General features: G+C 39.9%; 1 protein-coding gene across 4 annotated transcripts in view; it reads right to left on the reverse strand.

The window, feature by feature from the left end:
* Positions 1-1,209: 1,209 nt before the first annotated feature.
* The window catches only part of SETBP1 (SET binding protein 1), a 269,874-nt gene continuing 250,994 nt past the window's right edge, over positions 1,210-20,089 (reverse strand). For all 4 annotated transcript variants that reach the window (XM_084503657.1, XM_084503655.1, XM_084503656.1 and 1 more), the window contains 2 exons: positions 9,475-9,642; positions 1,210-3,531 (listed from right to left, as the gene is read on the reverse strand). In XM_084503657.1, coding sequence (XP_084359783.1) covers positions 2,975-3,531; positions 9,475-9,642 — 725 coding nt within the window. In that variant the 3' untranslated portion in view covers positions 1,210-2,974. The remainder of the gene's footprint in view (positions 3,532-9,474; positions 9,643-20,089) is intronic.

Genomic DNA, 20,089 nt, shown 5'->3' on the forward strand with positions numbered 1-20,089 from the left:
TGTAAAGAGCATAAGGGGTTGTGCTTTCCAAGTGGAGGCTGACCTTAAGCACTTTGCCTCTAGCAGCATCTTGGATAGTACATTTTGGAAGGATAAGAGCATTTTCATAGAATTAGAGAGTCATTTAGGTGCCCTTACTGGCACTCTGTAAGGTCTGATGCATCTTGAAACCCCAACAGGCGTTCAGTGACAGAATCTGGTCCTTTCAGACCTTTGCTCTGCTTGCTATGTGTTGTCCTTCAAGGCTAAGAGATATATAAAGATATCACTGAAGATGAAAGTAAGGATAGATGGCTTAGTTTCAGCTTATAGGCTACCTGGAATAACAAAACTTTTTTTTTCTTTTTTTTTTTTTTTTTCTTACATTTTAAGAGACACTGTCCACTACTTGCAGGCCCAAGGGAAGATGGAAAACCAAAGGTTTCTGAATCAACTAAACCTCAGTCCAATGTGTTTTAAGAAAGAAGGGAGGAGCTGGAGGAGGCATAAGCATTTTTTTCCTGCAGGCTGTGTCAATAACACCGCGCTGATTCAAGAGAACTTAAAAGCAAAGTTGGTTGTAACAGAAGTAGCAACCGGTCAGTTTATTTCTAAGCTGCATTAATTGGAAAACAAAAAGCACAAATGAGTATGATGAATGATGCAAAACAGATCGGAAACAAATTTCTGCGATCCATCTTATCAGTTGTAAGGAGATAGGATCTCAACATTTGTTCCGGCCTTAAAAACAAAAACAAAAACAAAACACAAAAAAACATCCCCAAAAAAACACAAAAAAACCTCTCCCAGCCCCCGAGCCCCCGTTCATCCCCAAATGCATTCAGTTTTAATAAGCTAAGGTGCTATCACAGAAGAAAAATCAGTCTCTAAGAATAATGAGCTGTATGTTTACAGTGTCCCTTTAACACCATAGTCTTCATATGATTTTTGTAAATAAATAACGGAATAAAAATGTATTTTTTTGTGGGGACTTTTTTGTTATCTTTCTTTTTTTTTTTTTAATTTTATTTTCTTTTTTATTTATTTTTTATTGTCGTGCTATTTGAAGTTTCCTTGGCAATATGCCAGCTGAAAGATTTCTCAAAAAAGGGAATAACAGTTGGCTTGTGAATCATTAAATAATTCCACTCCCCACTCCCTAACTGGAATTTTCCCTCCCTCCCCTCCCATTTTTAATATCCATCTTGCCATACCAGGTATTGAGTGTACTAAAGGACTTTTAAAAAAAAATAAAATAAAGTTGAACCTATTTCAAATTTCAACAACTGATTTTTTTTTTTTTTTTTTAAAAAGCATTTTTACTGCAATGGAACAGCTTCATGTTCAGTCTTTTTTTTTTTTGAGTAAAACATTTTGATTGGGCTGTGGAAATGGAGCTCAGGTGTTTTACCCAAGTTAGATCAATGGTTAACGTACAACTCGAATGAGAAATGTACAATTTGAACTGACCATTTAAAGAGACGATTTGTCACACACAGTTTGCATCCATGCAGACTGAGAGCTTTATAATTACATTATGTACAAAAAAAAAAAAAAAAATTCTTTTTAGTTTATTAAGGCAACCACAACTTGGAGAACATGTCCAAAGTGGCATTAATACAATTGCAGTGGTGATACCCTTTGAACATTTTATTTTTATTTTCAGATAAGAACACTTATTCCTTTTCTTTTTTAAGAAATAATTGCCAAGAAAGAACCTATTTTCCATAGGGTTTTGTTCTCTTTTTTTTTTTTTTTCTTTTTTTTTCTTTTTTTTTTTTTTTAAAGAATCTACTTTATCTATTTTCTTTAAAAGAACATATCAAGGCATTGCTACCCAATGCAAATAATTCGGATTCTGGGTTTCCCATAATTTCATTGGGAATTGCAAGTGGTAAGAACTGGTAGGGTTGGGCCCTGTCTTTTTACTCTATTTTTTCTGTCCTACTTTTTTATTTTCTCTTTTCAATCTTTTTTTTTTTTTTTCTTTTTTTTTTTTTTTGGTGATTTTGTCCATGTTTACTATAACTCTATTCCCCAGAAGTGTCTTGCTGTTCTCTACTTACATGTACCGAGCATCAAAACAACTTGGTTGATGGATAACCCCCTTTTCACATGCCATTGGAAATGCCAAGTTGCTTCATAGAAACATGCTATCATAACTGAATATCCACGTACACCTTATTTGAAATGTTGTGATATTCCATCATTCGTTGGGATAGCACTCAGAATGAGAGTGTGCGCGTGTAAGGCTCTACTTTTCTATTGCCTATATTGCAGCTAGTTGTAACTAGGCAAGTAAATGACAAAAAAAAAAATACAGTTCTAGCAGGAGTCAGGTATTTGGGGTTATGCTGCCCCAAAACCTGATAGGTATATAAAACTGAAAAAAAAAAGAAAAATTCAAACAGATTATAACCAAGATCATCACAGTTGAGAAAATTACAGGTTTTTTTTTGTTCTTTTCTTTCCTTTTCTTTTTTCTTTTTTTTTCTTATTCCTTTTTTTTTTTTTTTTTTTTTTTTTTTTTTTTTTTTTTTTACAGTGATTTCTACTATGGTATGGTTACTCTTAGTTTCACCTGGCCTACCATACAGAATTGGAGTCGAGCATGCAGCCCTAGTGACAATGTTCAGCTCTCTGCAAGGACAGCCTCCCACCTCTGGGTACGGTGTGAGCACAGCAATGCTGAGATGCTGATTAGTTTTGGAAACTCTGTAAAGTAGACAGTATCCCCAATTTTGACATCCCCCACCCCCTTCGCCCCTACCTTTCCAGCCCCTCACCCTTTCCCCCTCTTTCCTGAGGGGCTGAGGCCGAAGCGATGAAGAAGAAGATGCGAACCCCTGCTGGCACAGCTCTCCATGGTGGATTTCAGCCACCTGAGGGACAAGTTCGGTGCTGCCGCAGGGGCAAAGCAGACCGTGTGCCTCTAGTTCATCAGTCCCGGCGCGCCCTGCTGCCGGTACCCGCCATCCAACGGGTTGCGCTGGCCTTACGGGAGGCCTTCGCTTTCACTTCCTCTGCCTTTCCGGTGCCGCTTCACTTTCATGTCCTCCTCTTCCTCCTGCGGGGACTTGCTTTTCCTTTTCCCAACCCGGGGCATCCGGGGTGGGGGGAGAGCAGGTGGCGGGGGGGGAGGAGGGAGAGGAGGTGGCAGCGGTGGCGTCTCTCGAGCCATGTGTATGACAGCCTCAATGGTGGCCATGATTGTGTCTTGGGTGGTTGCTTGCTCCAATATCAACGGATTCAGTGTCGGTCTCTGACCTCTTTTGCTGGGAAGGTCAATGCATTTTTCCAGAACGGGCATTTGGTCTCTGGAGTCTTCGTCAAAGGAGAGGGGTTGCTTCCGTGGACGCCCCCTCCGCTTCTTGACAAAGTTATTGCCTGTCTTTGATTGTCTCTGCAGCCGCTTGGCTTTCAGGATCTTGTTCACATGATCCAGATTCTTCTTTGTGGACAGGATCTTGGTGTAGTTGCACATTTTGCGCACCTCACACTGGATTGCTTCGATTTCACGGCGTTTGAACCTTTTTTTCAGAGGTGGGCTGGCTGTTGGGAGACAGGGACAGAAACAGGGCAGGGTCAAACAACAGTGAATGGAAACCCTCCTTTGCTTGCTTTCAGTATCACAAAGACTAGGGGTTTTCAAGCCTAATAGGCTGAGTATGACTACTGAAGAAGTAGTGGCTGTGAGAAAGGACTTTTCATAGACAAGCAATTTAAAAAAAAAAAGTTAAAAAAAAAAAAGTAATTTATTACAGTCCCAGAAGAATTGGTGTTACCTCCTCTTTTACTGTTCTAGATGAAAACACAACTTTGCTAAGTTGTCGTCAGTAATCTCTCTCCAGTTCTCTTCTCTTGTAAAGCAGTAAAACTTTCCTACAGCAATGTTTTACTGTGGGTTTGCTTTAGTCTCATTCCTAAGCCTCTAGTGGGAGGGAAGAAAGGGCTGCTTAGCATAGATGTAACATTGGTCCACCGTAACTATTAAACTTTGTGTACCCCAAACATATACTCCTGATGGCTTCACCCTGGTCTTTAATGCTTGCTATAGATGTCAGATAGGATGAAGTGTTTGCTACTGAAAATAGTGGGCACTGGAAAGTTCTGTGACACTCTTCACCTGTGGTAAATTTGTTAGTCCCACTTGGATTTCTTTACTATCATCTCTGCAGAAACTAGCTGAAACTATCAGTTGTATAATTGACTTTAATGGCCCTCGAAGTAAGCTTACTCCTGCCTGGTTCAGATCACTTACTTTAGATCTGAATGAAATCCAAAGCAGTTAAGTCTCTTGCCAAGGTCACATTGTGAGTCACTGTCAGAACTGGAAAGAGAACCCAGCATTTCTTGGCTCCTGGGCCTTTGCTTAGGACACGAGACCTTGATTGTTTTTCTTAAATTGTTTCATTGTCCTTTAACAAATATGGCATTTGTTCAGAGTTCAAGATTTGCATGTGGATTATAAGTAAGTACCCTTTTGTGAGTGAAACTGTATGTATTAATTCTGTTATTGTAATAACTGGTGCACTCTTTCACTCCTAACATATCCATTCTGCGCTACTGGAAAAGAAATGATAGAGTTCATGATTTCTTTTCAGTAAAACATCCCACTAAATTAACCTCAGCCCATATCTACTTGCAAACTTAATTTACACCTGACTGTCAAGCAGGCATTTGGGTTTGAAATCTTTGAAGTTTCCAGAGTGGCCAAGATGTTGAGAAAGGTTCATTTGGGGGTTATCACTCCCTTCATGGCTAACAGGGCAATCTTCTAGCAGTAGTTTAAAATAAAGTTGCTGTTGTAGCATTTTCTGTAGATAACCAGAAGCCATCAAGTGGCAGAGTCTTCCCTTGCTCATTATGACAGATTCAGCATACAAACATCACTTACTGTCCTCCCCTCTTGGACAACATAAATTATTGGCTCTTATACCACCATGTTGCTTGGATTCAGCAAAGAGCTTGCATAAACAAATCCAAGTTACAATGCAAGAAGTAGGAGTGAGTCATAAACAAAACAGAGACATATGCTGTCTTATAAATAAAGACCTAGATGGCCAACTTCCCAAAGTCTGGTTTTCATTAATTACAAAACAAAATACATTTTCCATATGTAACCCACTCCCCACACCAAAAAGAAAAATAAAACCCACTTACAGTTTGTGATTCACAGAGGACAAAAGAAAAGAGAAATGCACTCATTTTGGTAGCAAAGAAAAAGAGAAAGGAAAGGAAATGTCCAAACTACTAGGGAAAAATCTAATTAGTTGCACAAAATTCCTCTCAAGTAGGTCACCCCTAAAAAGGGTGGATATAATAGTTCTAATTGCAAGTGGCCGTGAGAGCCTTCTCTGTCATCTGATCAAACAAATTAGATCCCTGGTGCAAAAAGCCATTACTCTGTGGCTTCACTGAGTAAAAAGTCCCAATATTTCCAGTCCTAAGCATTCAACTCTTTTGGGTTCCTCCCAGATCCTGATAGTGGCTTCAGGTAAGAGGATTTAAGAAATCACACATTTTGCACAGCCTTTATATTTGCTGTCCACATTTTGTTTTTTATCACTACTGCCAGGGCCCACGTTCAAGACTTTTTGAGAACTATCATGTTCAAGATGTGTTTTTTTTTTTTTTTTGTTTGTTTGTTTTTCTCCCAGAAAGTAAAGTTGAATTTTTTCAATTGGTGATGAAAATCTTGCAGATGGGAGTTTTAGTGAAAATATAGGAAAAATTGCAGGGTCCATGGTGAAATCTGGAGATTTGGCATTACTCTCATCTTTAATTGGAAAGACAGCAAGCCAAAGGGCAGGAAAATGATTTGAAAAGAAGAATCTGCAAAATTTTATGTTTCTACTGAGATCTATTAGTATCTGTTATTTTGGCATCTAGTATTAACACCCCGTTGCAGTCAATGGAGATCTGCTTCATACAGTCAGTAGAGAATTCTACTGACTAATTTAGAATCTTCTATTTCTAAAATGGGAGTTTAATGCCATTTGAGATGACCATGGGCATCCTTCTGATCCCCAGATACTAAATAAGTAGGGTGCAGGTATCCTGTTGGTTGTGCCAGCCCTGATGGGTGTTGCAGTAATCTGAGACATCCAGGATACCCAGGCTTAGAGAATGGAATGGAGCTCAATGGTATGTAGACATGGACTGAGTGGAACAAATGCAGGTATCTGCTTTCTGCCAAACTGCTGAGTTCTGTGAAATCAACTAATACACACTTAGTGGTAGATAGCTACTCTTATGTGTAAATCTGTGAGCTGAACACCCAATGTCTTCCTTCATGTTGTTGAGATAACTTTCTTGCTATACTAAAACTTTGCAAGCTGACAGACCCTTTCCTTTTGGACTGAAATTCATTTTCTCAATTAAAAAAAAAAAAAAAAAAAAAATTGGTCTGTGCTGGCTTACTGTAGTAATTTTTCTTTCATAAATGCTTTGGGGTGTTTATGACTTTCCCAGGAAGCTTGTTAGAAGCTACTAATAATGCTTTTGCTTCTCTTCCTAGCAAGCCGCTGAACTCGCACGCTTTAGAAAATATTTGAATTGTGTTATATAGCCTGCCGATAGTCAGAATACACGTCTTGAATAAGTAATATCCTTTCAAGTCAGACTTTTTATAGATTATATTAGGAAACACAATATTATTTTGACTGTTGAGAGTCAGGGACATCTGATTCTACATTTGGAGGAGGGAGGCTATGTGGAAAGGAGTCTGATGAGTCTGCAGGGGGAAGATTTGATGAGGTGCGCATATGACAAAATATCAGGGAGATCTGCCAAAATAAACCACTATTGAAGTGAGAGCCATTAGGTGTTATCAACTCATCTGGAAGCTCTTGGTGAGCAATCTTTGATATAAAATATTTTGCTATATTGCCATGTGATATACTGCTCTGCTGAGAACCAAAGCTAAGTACTAATCTTTTCAATTTTATCCAGACAGACCTCTGCCCAACCCTGGACCCAAGTTGGTCTGCATTGTTTTTAGGCTTTGTTGTTCTCCTGCACATAATTTACTGTTTGCACATGGAAATTTTGCTCTGGGAGAAAGACTTTCCCCTACCTCTGTCTGGTGAAATTCATCTTAAATGGGATGAAGATGAGGTTGGGAGTAGTAACTGTCTGTAGTGTCTCAATATGATATAGGAAGATGGGAATATGCCTCTGAAGAGATGATACAACATGATGGCAACCTTCAGGTGATGGAGTACAAGGAAGAGGACTTTGCTGCCTGGGCATACTTATCTCCCTTCACCTCTCCAGGCTGCAGGGCCATGTGCTGCGTCTGTGAAGCCCTGAAGCTATTTGGCACAGTCTAGCCCAAAGTGATCAGAAGCTAGAAATACTAGTTACAAAAAGCTGACAGAAGAAGAACAACCCCCCTGAATTTTCTGTTACTCCATGGGGAGGACCCATTACAGAGGAAATCCTTCTTTCAGAGAGATTGATAGAGTGCGATAGGAGATAGAAGCAGTTTGGTCTCCCAAGACACAGAAAATTCAGATAAGCACCAGCATTTCTGGACTTCTGTCTGAAAATGGATGTCTGAGGCTTTCCATGTGCTACCAGAGACAGGCACACTGCAGTATCCCCTGCAAACACAGTGTCTCAGATGCAGGCTATGAAAACAAAGTGCAACGTTACACGCTGCTGCTGCACATTGCTGCTGCTTTCTGTCCAATCAAACTTTTGTACTTTTCCTCCATCTCTTCCCTACTCTCCAGAAACAACCTACCTACCTAGCTGCACCAAAAAAGCAAGCAGCAATGTTGGTATTAAAAACAAAACAACAACAAAAAACTTTGCACATTTTAAATAAGGCACACAGGTGCCCTGTATTTCTCCCCTCCCCATGGTACGCAGATGCAGTGAGGCTGTATCTCATAGGCAGAGACAAATCAAAATGAGTGCTGGCCAAGCTGGGATGTCACAGAGGATTGCTATAGCTGGGAATAACTTCTGAGGTAATAAGAGAAATCTCTACCAAAAATATATGTTTCCAAAGGTAGCTTAAAGGAAGCTGAACAACCCACTCCACCACAGTGGTTTTGAACAAGGATATATCAGATGTCTTGGAAGTTCTCCATTGCTCCTTTGACTTTATTCTGCATGGCTTTGGTATGTCTGCAGCACTAAAGATCAATCTTACTGCCTGTCATTCTCCATCCCTTCAGAGTTGCCCGAGGCCATTTGCAAGAACATGGCACAGAGAAGACTGTTTGCTCAACAGCTGGGCTCAGTTTATTGACTTCATTCGAATGGAGGAATTTTCAAAGAGCTCTCCATTAATTACAGGAAACCCATAGCACTGTCCTGTTTTCCCATTAACACAGTTTCTTTCAGTTTTCACTAAATTATTTCAACATCTGGGCTACAGATAAACCAACAATTTAATTAGACTTCTGAAAATGGAAAGAATGAACTATGTAGTCAAACATACACTTTCATCTTGAAACTGATCATAAAATATTTGTGTGCTTTCATTCTCTATTGCATTAAAAATCTATCCTTAGTTTATATATAGGAAAGTATTAAAGGCTAAACAGAGACTCTTGATTTTTATTTTTTTTTACATAAAAACTTATCTTTATAGAAGCCACTTTACAGCATGGTTCCCTGGTTTTCACTATTTATTGAGGAAACTAGAGGAAAATCAAAAAGAGCACGCTGAAACAGCACCTTCAATTGCATAATTAGATATGCTGTCATTCCATAACTCAATGATACAAATACCTTTTTGTGAATGCGGAATCAGAGATTTGACAAGACTAAGAAACTCCTAATGCCTGCATGTAGGGTAACATACCGTGGGCTTCCCATTCACTGGAAATTAAGACATAATGCAAGATTAACTTCTCTATCCATGCCCCCCAAAAGGCATGGTGATGACTGAATGAATTGGCACACTTTTTGACTGTATAAAGCTATCACCTTCCAATCGGATTCCAATTAGAAGCACCAAATATAAGTTGATTGAAAAACATGCTACTATTGCTTATTTATTCCCATATATTTTAAATCACTGTTCATTGCCCCAGACAATTTCACATTTGCAAGACAGACTATTATGCTAAAATCACTGAAGTATGCAGAAAGAAATCTCAGCTGCTCCTTAGCTATTCACTATGTATTCAGCATGTTTGTACTACAGGGATGGAACATTCAAATAAATGAACAACAGGGCTGAGAAAGCAACCCAAGAGCCTTGCTTCAGAGTTCCCTGCTAGACCATACGGACTGGTGCTACTTCTATCCTCTTTATTGCACAAGTGGCGGTATGTGAATAAATGAGATTTGATATGCCAAGATATGATCATGATAAGAAAGTGTTAGAAAAAAATTACAGCCTGATTATCACATCAGATATGCATATTTACAACTACTACTCAAATCAAGAAGAACGGTACGAGTACATAGTGTTCAGTGCAGGAAGGAAGAAGGTGGAGAAGAAATTGAGGGGATGGAGAGAAACAACTTTACCTGCTTCAGATGTTGCTGATGATGAAGGTAGGAGAGATAATACTGGAGTCGGCATTGCAACACTGTCAACAGCTGCTGGTTTCCTTCTGGTCATCATGTTACAGGTAGAACTTTCCATTTTACTGTGAAGTGAAGTCTGGTCTGCTTTTAAGTGGGGTCCTACAATTCCTGGGGAAGGAAACAAAATTTGGATGAACATGGATGAAATAATCAGACTGGGAAATATCTGGAGATGAACACTCAGCTGTTGTCTTTGCAACCCCAATGTATTTTCATATTTCCCTGTATGTGCCTGGTTTCAAGACCTAATATGGTCTCGATACTAGCAAGGATCAAGATTTTTATTATTTTCTAATACCTCTGCTTCAGGAGGAGCTATCAGTGATCTCTATAAACACCAGAAAACCGGAATAATAATTCCACATTGTTACTCTTTCTTCTGTGAGAAAATACACACACTTATACATGTTTAAAGACAGACACACCTCATATCTCTGTTCAGTGAGATTGTCTATTTGTCATCCTCTGTGTAGTATATTCTCCACATAAACATACGTACTTCTCTTTTGCAATGACTTGACTCAACGTGTGTTTCGTCTGAGTAAGGAGCAGGCATCAGTAACAGCTTCAGCATACATGCCCTGTCTAGAGAACATTACACTTTTACATAGTTTTGGGAAAGTCCTTACTAATAAAAATCTACCTTACAACTCATCAAAGAGGTGGGAGTTTTGTTTTTTTTTTTTAAACAGAGCACTTTGTCATACATTTTTCTACCAACAGATTCTGCGATGGCATCAGAGTTATTCACACAGGGATTACAAAATGGGATAAATGAATGGTACAAACATACTAAAGAGGTTAGATGTTCCAAGAAATAAAAGCTATGCAAGAATGGCTGGTAGATTCCTCCCTTTGCAATGATTCTCAAGCTCTTTTACAACTTGAACCCCCTTTTTTTTTTTTTTTCTTTCTTTCTTGCAAATGTCTTTCTTTCAAATTTATACAGCTAGTTTTGTAATATTATATATATTGCATATTTGATATGTTCCTGACTAATACATGTACATCTGAATGTATATACACCCATTTACATATAATATTTGTCTGAGTTTGCATGTGTTTATACATACTGTATTTACATCTGTAAGTATATAAAAAAAAAAAAAAAGAAAAAAGTATAAATATATCAAGTGGGAAGTCAGCTAAAATATCTTAGTCAGTTTTTTACAGTAGAAGTGAGAGGTTTTGCTGATTTTAGAAAATTCCTAGCAGTTGCTGTTTTATAAAAATGCAGTAATTCTGCTCTCATGAGACTGGAGCAAAAGTCTGGTAGGATGAGGAGCTGGTGTTGTGCCTCTGCTAACTTATGAAAACCTTTCCCAATCTCTGCAATGCTGGACTTCAACACATTCATGACGGACACTCATTTTTCAAAGGGGGTCCTTCTTAAATCACTTATTTTTCCAAATCTCAGCCTGTACGTGGACCACAGGGAAAATACATTAGATTTTGGCAATTAAATGACATGAAAATTCATAAAGTCACAGAAGAGCTGAGGCTTAAAGGGACCTCTAGTAATCATCTGATCAAATCCCCTTTTTAAGCAGGCTTAGGTGGATCAGTTTGTCCAGGACCATGTCCAGTCAGATTTTTAATATCTCCAAGAATAGAGACTCCACAACCTCTTTGGGCAAAGATATAAGCAACACCAGGTTGGTCAGGCATGAGTTTTGCACCATAAATCTCAACTGACTTTCTGGTCAGCTCCTTGTATCCTTCATATGCTTGGAAATGGTTTCCAGGGTTATTTGTTGCATCTGCTTCCCAGGGATCAATATGAGGCTGACCAGCCTGTAGCTCACTGGATCTTTTTTCTTGTACTTATTGGAGTGACACTTGATTTCTTCCAGTCCTCAGGATCCTCTCCTGATTACCAAGTTTCAAAAACAATCGAGAGTACTCTCAGAATAACACTGACCAGATTCCTGAGCACCTTTGGATATATCCTGTCAGGTCCCATGGACTTATATATGTTCAGTTTTTTTAACTGTTCCCTAACTTGATCCTCCTCCACCAGAAGTAGGATTTCTTTCCTCACAAGTCTCAGGGGCCTGGGATTCCTTAAGTCTGCTCTTACCAAGGTGACCAAGAAGACCAAGGTGAAGAACACATTGAGTACCTTGTTTTTTTTCATGTCCTTTGCCACCAGTGTTCCCATTTCATTCAGCTCTGTTCCCATATTTTCCCTAGTCTTCCCTATTCTTTTTCTTTTTTTTTTTTTTTTTTTTTTTTTCTCCTTTCTGTTGATGTGCCTGCAGAAACATTTTTTGTTGTCCTTCTACACTCACTAGATTAAACTCCACATAGGTTTTGGCTTTCATGAGCCCATCCCTGCATGCTCAGACGTTTTCTCTATATTCCTCCAGATCACCTGTTCTTGTTTTACCTTTTCATTTTGCATCCTTTTCGATTCTGACATTAGTCAGTAGCTCCTTGGTCATTTGTGCAAGTCTCCTGACACCTTTGCTTGATTTGATGCTCATTGTTGTGGATAATTCTTGAGTTTGGAGGAGGTGATTCTTGAAAATCAACCAGCTCTCCTGGATCTCAAGTTTCTCCATGGCCATATTCCATGATCTCATAAGATTTCTTCAAGAAGATTGTGGTCTCCCCTTTTGCCTTGTTCCTTCTATCACACTGAGGTGAACATAAGAATTCTCTCTATCTAAGGAAAGCCTCATCTCCTTTCTGATCAGGTGGTCTATAGCAAGCACCCACTGCAACCTTGCCCACATTTGTCTGGTCATGAATCCTGACCCTTAAGTGCTCAGTTGGTTCATCACACGTCCTTAGGCATTGCTCCATGCCTTGCTGCTGATTTCTTACATCACCCTTCAACCTTTCGTTGACAGCTTGGTCTACCACTTCCTTACCTTATTGTGGGTCACCATGTCTTTTCCTCATCATTACTAGTTTAAAGCACTCCTCACCAGCTTGGCCAGGCTGTTGGAAAATATCTTTTTAATCCATTTACTCAGGTGGACCTCTTGTCTCCCTAGTGGTTTTCTAACCTTGAAGAGGGGAACCTTGTTTCCGACACGAGGTACACAAAGAGTTTCTGACATGAAGGATTTGTCAGGTCTTCTTCAAGCACTTCCATTTCACTTGTAGGATAGAGGAGAAAGCAGCCTGTACCCCCATGGCCTTGATCACAGCCCCCAGAGACACTTAGCCATGCCTGACATGCTCCTGTACTGTACAGCTGTACTGCTGGTGCCCTGTGGAAGAGCAGCAGTATTATCAGTCCAAAGGCTGGACAAGCCTTGGATATCTCTCCAGTGTCCCTGATCCAAGTTCCAGGCAAAGAGAAAACCTCTCTGGACAGCAGAACAGGTCAGAAGACTGGTGCCTTCATCCTCTGCAGCAGGTGACAACTGCTGCTCTCCTGAGTTGCACCTGGGTAGCATCTGGTAGAGCTCCTCACAGAGATCCAAGAAGTCACCTAATGGCCTTGGAAGAAGGTCTCAGAAGATCAAGAAGATATTGAAGCAGAGCTCAGAAACCTGCCCATCCAATGTGCTGTGTCTGTTGGCTGCCTCTGCTGGCTGCACCCAGCTTTGCCGGGCACCAGCTAACATTTCCCTGCATTTGCATTTGGAGCTGCTATGAGTGTCCCTACCTTTGCCTTTATGTGTGAAATGATAAATATCAGGAAACCTACAGGTGGTCCAAGAAACTGGAAGAGATTTCCATCAGACTCGGACAGAGAAGCAGTGCACTGGTCAGGGGAGGCTGAAAGATCTTGAAAGAGATGAGGGGCTACAGAGTGGGCAAGTCTGGGAGAGGTGTCCAGATGAAAAACCTGTGGACTTAATGCAGCAGAATGGGTCCAAAAGCAGAAATAGTCAGGACAGAGAGAGAATCACAGTCAGAGGCCATGGCTTGTTAGAGATATACTGAGGAGTTTTTGTGTATTAAGCCACACATTCTTCCAGAGCCCCAAATCGAGTATTAAGCATCTAAAATTGTATTGATTCAACTTCAATCTCTCTATGCTCAGCTTCTCTATTGCAAATGAGAACAATAATATACCCCTCATCTCAAGAGCAGTGCTGTGAAAATAAAATTATCAACATTCATGAAACATTCATCTATTCATAGTAAGGCTTAGAAATGTGGAATAAATGAGACATGAGGTCACACACTGAATAATGAGAGGAAAATCAAACTACCAAATAGCTGTTCATTAGGTGAGTGCCATACACTGAATAAAGTAATGTCCCATAGAAAAACCAAGGTATTTGACCAGGTAATTATGCCTGTAGGATCCCAGGACTATGGAACTGTGCATATGCAAAACGAAAGTTTCGCCACTCCATAGTGCTTTAGTTTGAGGCTTAACATTATTTTTTCATGAATGTAGTCTGTGGGCAAGAAAAGTGTATATGTGGATGTATGTATCAATACACGCACACATTTATGCATGTGCATATGGTACATAATAATGCTAACAACCTCATAAATTCAACATCTGGTTCTAATTAAACTGAAGGACCTATATAAAGAGCCGTATGAAAACATGCAGCTGTAACCTGTTGACCTCTATTGATAAAAAAAAGTCTCTGTGAAGCTGTGCTTCAACATATCAAGGGACAGTCATTCATTTTTCAAAGGTAATCCCTCACAAACCACTTATCCTCTCAAATCTCTACCTGCACACAGTGTTTGCATTAGGGACCTTGATTTATGGATTCCCACTCCTTGGATGGAGAGGCCGACTTCCTGTTGCCGTGGTTACTTGGATCTTGGTTCAAGGTTAAACTACTCCCAAATCAAAATCAGTGGCAGGCACAGCATCTAACAGCCAGGTTATTGACTACCCTAGGATGCTTAAAGGTCAAAGACCAAAGTGCTGCTTACTGCCTTTGGGGTGAGTCAATATTTTCAATATTTTTATTCTGTTTCTTCTGAAGAAGAAGTTGCTGCTCAATTACCACCTATCTGGGTTTAGCAAGGTCATACAAATCATCGAGGAAAATCCCCCCTCTATAGAAGAGATACAAATGTAATGAATTACTTCAAAGTCTACGTGGCCCAATTGCAGCTCATCACTGGTGAATCATGGTTTCAGCCATCTGTCTTTTGTTTTACGCACTTGGTTTCTTCAGCCTGTAGCACTCACATAACCAAAATTCACCTCTGAATTCAGGGATGGGAATAATTTATGGATTTGGAACAGCAAATAAGGAAGAATCATAGGGTTTCTTTCCCAGATACCAAAATGCAAACTGAGAATCGGAGGTACCGTTGGAAAGCCATGGAGTTTCACAGAAGGCCATGATTCATTCTGCAGCATGAGAGGTCTTTCATGCTGCAACCCACTGATGTGGCATCATCACCTTTCACTGGACTATTTCTTCCCATTTGGGATGCCCTGTTTAGGAGGCCTGGTTATGAGATCCTCCCCAGTTCAAACTATATTTGAATCAAGTGAAAATAAATCTTTCATAACACTGTCATGTGTGTTGGGGGGGGGGGGAGGGGAGGGAGGGGATTCACTTTAAAATTCAACCCCCTGCCCGTGATTCCAGTGTATTTTATCCTTTGCTGCTCCAGAGACAGAACAAGTGATGTGCATGGGTTGTCTGATTCAGACCTTATTTGCCACCTTTCTGTTGATGTTTGTGCACTTCCTCCAATTTAGAGCTTGCTTCACCCCCTGAAAGACTCATATCTTAACTTTCCTGAGTCCTGCTGATATCACAGACAATAGTGCATGTACATGCAAGTGAGCAATAGGCCAGCAAAGCAGGGAGCAAATCAATCATTATTTGTTAAATGAAAAAGGGCAAAGGGAAAGGACAGCTTCAAAAGCAAGGGGAGACACACATGAAGGAAATTATCAAGAACCTAACACAATAATGGCATGATTATAAATAAATAATAATGATGATCATAAATAAAAGGGTGGACCAGGAGTAGCACTACTCTAGTTCAAGGCAGACTGGCAGAAAGGCTGTATATGAGACAAAACAATACTGATGTAAAATGGGCCCTGTTCTTAAAGATTTATGGGTCCCCTGATACTGTGCATAAAAAAATTCTTCATTCACTGGCTAAGCAACTTATGAGCTCTGTCTGATAATTAATACATTAATTTTAAAGGCCTAGTCATTACTGTTGCTATTAAGTACTTACATTGCAAGTAATGCGGTCTAGCTCTATTTTGCTAGGCTCTATACAAACGGATTAATTAACCATCCTTGCTTTACTGTTAGATCATGCTCACTCTGCTTGTTGCATTCATCTGTTTTCTCTCATCTTCTACTTATATGGAAAGGTTCTTGGCCAATGTCCACCTTTTCTTTTATTTGTGTGCAGAACCTAGTACAATGTGCAGCCAGGCTGGAACTCTAAGTGCCAGTTCAAAAGAGATAATAAATATTAATTTGCTATTGGAAAACAGAGAAAATCAGCTGATAAAATTGATCTCTGTGTAGCTTCTGCTAGGGAAGATTTTTCTTTAGAGAGTTCCTTGCATTGGATTTTACACTCCCCACAGATTTCTGGAAATCCAGGGCTGTATTTAAATTGTTTATGCATCCAACCACTGTTATCGGAAAATTCTTAAAATTTTTCTCCCAGTCTTTTTGCGCGATGTATATACACAGTGCAGTTATACAGGAATGCACATCTAAACAGTAAGTTAGTCATTTTATTTGCATTTTGATAACTGCCCAATTTTGAATAAAGAACCAGAAGAAGCCTCATCTCTGGGCGAATCTTTTCTTAATGCCGATTTTAAATAAATCAGTCAAAAGTTTGGCATTGCATCACATTCCAGAAGGGAGAACTGAATTACTATGTGATAAATGTAGTTACGGAAAGTAATTATTCTTCTTAAAGTAATATTATTACCTTTCTAACTTATGGAATTCATTTTCCTGGCTTCTATTTGACGTGTATTATCATTTAAAAATAACTGTACTTTCAATGTACAGCACTGCTTTATGGCTTCAGGTCCTTTTATCTTCCTTCTTTTTCCACCACCACATTAAAAACTTCAAATTCCACCTCATCTATGAAGGATTTTTTATTCTACAGGATGTGTACTCCTGAATAAAACTGAATGCCTGTAGAATGAAAAAAAAAATTACTCTCATTGCCAACAGGCAAAAATTTAAGACACGAAGACTGCCTTATTTCATTTCAGCTATTTTCTTACTTCTTTATTATTATTATTATTATTTTTTAAATCAGGATATCTTTAGAGAAAGAGAGAGGGAGACTGAGAAAGCCATCATTAGATAGATCTTCTGATCTTTATCTGCAGTAGCACAGTCAGAAGAGCTAATGCTATGATGATAGCTTTGAAATCTCTTAGGAATTGGATAAAGAGAAGCGATAGTGATGAACTCCCAGCTAATAAACAGAGAGTGCTTATTTCTGCAGAATGATCAATTTCCAGATGTCCTGAGGCTTGTCTGATACAGTTGATTTACTCATTCTCCCTCACTTCACTAATAAAGCTCAAGTCCAACATCAGATTAGAGAAGAGCCAGATTTCTTAAAGGGGCAGGAGGAGGGCTGGCATTGTGGCATGCAAATGCTGGGAGACACACTAATCTCCTCTGCCTCCTCCCATAACCACCAAGCTGTCTTAAACAGCTGCCTTCCTCTGCTGAAATCATACACTTTATCCGCTTTGGGTTAGTACAGTAATACAGACAATTAATTTGTTATCTTGTTAGTGGAAATTTAATGCAATGATCTAAAAGAACTCTTACATATTGTGATAAACTTTAGTGCCTCCAGGGCGCTTCTCTTCCATAGGACTCATTTCACATCCCATCCATTATGTAAATGAGATGTGGAAATAGTTTAGTTCCCCTAATGTATCTGTACACTGATGGATTGCACAAAGTCAGCCCTACTGAAACTAATGAGGTTAAATGCATCTTGCCATTCCTTTCTACTTGGGTGGATCTCTGTGCCTGAGTTCAAGAGGCGCGGTGCAAGCCTTCCTCTTCACTTCTTTAGGAAGATAATCGTGTTTGCTGCCAGGGTTGCATAGTGGCAACTGCTGTCTACCTGAAGTCTCGTAACGTGTCTCTTAAGCAAGCTGAGCAGCTGCTAACGCTATATGCAGCTGTGGGGTTGTCTGTAGAGGCTTCAACTCATCTTCCAGGTTTGGGAGGTGGGTTCCAGGACTGCGGGGAGCTGCGGTGGCTGTCAATGTTTGAAAAAGATGTAGCTGTTGGCATTAGTCATGCAAGAACTAAACCCAATGAGGAAAGGCTAAGAAAGCCTTATCTTGCTCATCATCAGGATGAGTCACAAATCCCCTTTGCCCCTGCAGCTAAGAAGATGATCAGCTGTAATTTGATTTAAAAAGCTGATCTTCCACCTGTTTCAAACCTACATTAGGCTTCCTAGGAGATAGAGTCTTGCGCATTGCATTTTTTTTTTCCCTTCCTCCCATATTGGTGCAAAGAAGACTCACAAATCCTCTATCTCATTCCTTACCATCCTCCTCTGCAGGTTGCCAGCAGAAACACAGAGCAGTCCTGAGTTAGCAGACTGCAGAATAAAGGATGTGCAGACTTGGTCATGGAAGATGAAGGCACATGCACTTGCAAGTTCAGTCTGTCATGGATTGAAAGATGAAAACGGTTTAAACACAGCTGGTGAAAGTAGTTCTGATGCCAAGAGAGTACAGGACAGTGAACCAAGGGGACTGTGAGTGTGCTTATTATTGGTCTCTTCCAGGCCCCTGCATGCCCGTCCCAGCAGCCCAGTCCTTCAGCAGGGTGGGACAGGGGGCTGAAAATTTGTCATGTCATGAAGGGATAAACATGTGACACGAGGATTTCCATCAGAATTTGGGGAGTGTGTCAGCAATCAATAAATGTAAGGAGAGAAAAAGCCAAGGGAAAAGAAAATGCTAATTCAGAGTTGGAGGCTCCAGTATCCCAGGCCTTGAGGACATGGTTTTAAGTAATGGGGGATTGTCCATTGGTTCAGAGTCAAAGCTTTTTCTGCCCAGAGCCTGAAACTTTAAGTTGAGCAGAAACTCCCAATTTACAGTTGTAGGAGGCAGAGAGAATCAAGGGAGGAAGAGACCACTAGTGCTGGAGAGATGAAATTTGCTGTGAAATATATCAGTGGATGAATCATTTAACACACAGTGATGAAGAACTAACTTCTCTTGTAGAGAGGGAAGAACAAAAGTTAAAATCTTTGAAAGAAGTGAAGTGGAAAAAAAAAGCATTTGAAGGAGTACAGGAGGCTGGGGTGGAAGAGAGAGCCAAAGGGCTGTTTTTTAAGGCATAAAAAGCTATTAGGTATTCTAAGCGATTGAAATAAAATAATAATAATAAAAAGACAAGCAAAAAAACTGAAAGTAGGAGCACGAACCTGCTTAGAGATGAGTAGTCGAACTGAAACGAACTGTCATAGTGGATGAGGATATACTCACTGGGGAGGAAGGAAAGAGGAGATAGAATTTCTTTCTCAAGAACAGCTGAGAAAAGACAGATGGGGGAATTTCAGTCTGTAAGTAATGAGAAAAGTCAAGGGTGGTGTTTTGAGTTGTTGTTTTTCTTAACAACAGGGATGATCATTTTTAAACGTGGCAGATAGAGCTGATATCCCCTAGGCAAATGGAGTTCGGAGCAGTTTGTATTTATCACAGATTAAATGGGACAGTGACAGCTTTGGTAGGAGAGTGCTGGCATGAAGCATGGGCAGAAGAGTCAAGTTGCTGGCGGGGGGAGGATGATTGAGGCACCAGGACTGGGCTGGTGTAATGATGGAGTCATTTTTCAGGCACATCTAGTATAGAAAAGGTGATGAAAGAGATGAGGAGTTAGCAAAGTAATTAGCAAAAATCTTGCCGAACAAGTTCAGCTAGGATACCTCCACTGAGAAAAAAGAGCACAACTTTTCTCCAGATATGGGCTTAGGTTACCCTGCATATGCATGAAGTAATAGGCAATTTCTGGATAATGCACAAACTTAGCTGATATTTTTCCTTTGTAAGTGAAATATCGTATTAGCATTATAACAATTTAAGTAGTCCTGTGGTTATGTCTGTGTGCGAGAAGTAAACAATTCCAGGGGTGTTGCTGGAACCCAACTGTCCATACCATTGCACAAAAGGAAAACAAAAGAACCAGGTGATCATCTCCACCATCTGACTTAGTCCAGAAATACACAAAATGTTCTTCAGAGACGTCCCTACCTTTCTAGTCATCACGGTCACAATCAAAGGCAGCTATGTTGTGGTGGTAGGCACAGGCAGGACAAGACTGAAACATTTTCCCTGAAGTCAGGCATGAAGCTGATAAGGGAATCCAAGACTGCTGACATCCCAGTTAGCATTCTCCCTACTGGGCAGCCTGGTCATTTCATTTTTCTTCTTTATCTCTAATAAGCTATGCCCTGCTTCATACAATGAGAAATGTTCAGAGCATGCCATGCATTTGAAGTAAAATCTCAGCACTTAATGGAGCTCCCCGTATACCCTACAATCCTAGGAGACTGTAATGGAGGAGGGTTTTTATTTTGAGAAGGTTTTGTGCTGGCTTTGTTTTAATATCTGAGTCCATTT

This window comes from Aythya ferina (genome assembly GCF_964211825.1).
Source record: "Aythya ferina genome assembly, chromosome: Z".
Taxonomy (NCBI): Eukaryota; Metazoa; Chordata; class Aves; order Anseriformes; family Anatidae; genus Aythya; species Aythya ferina.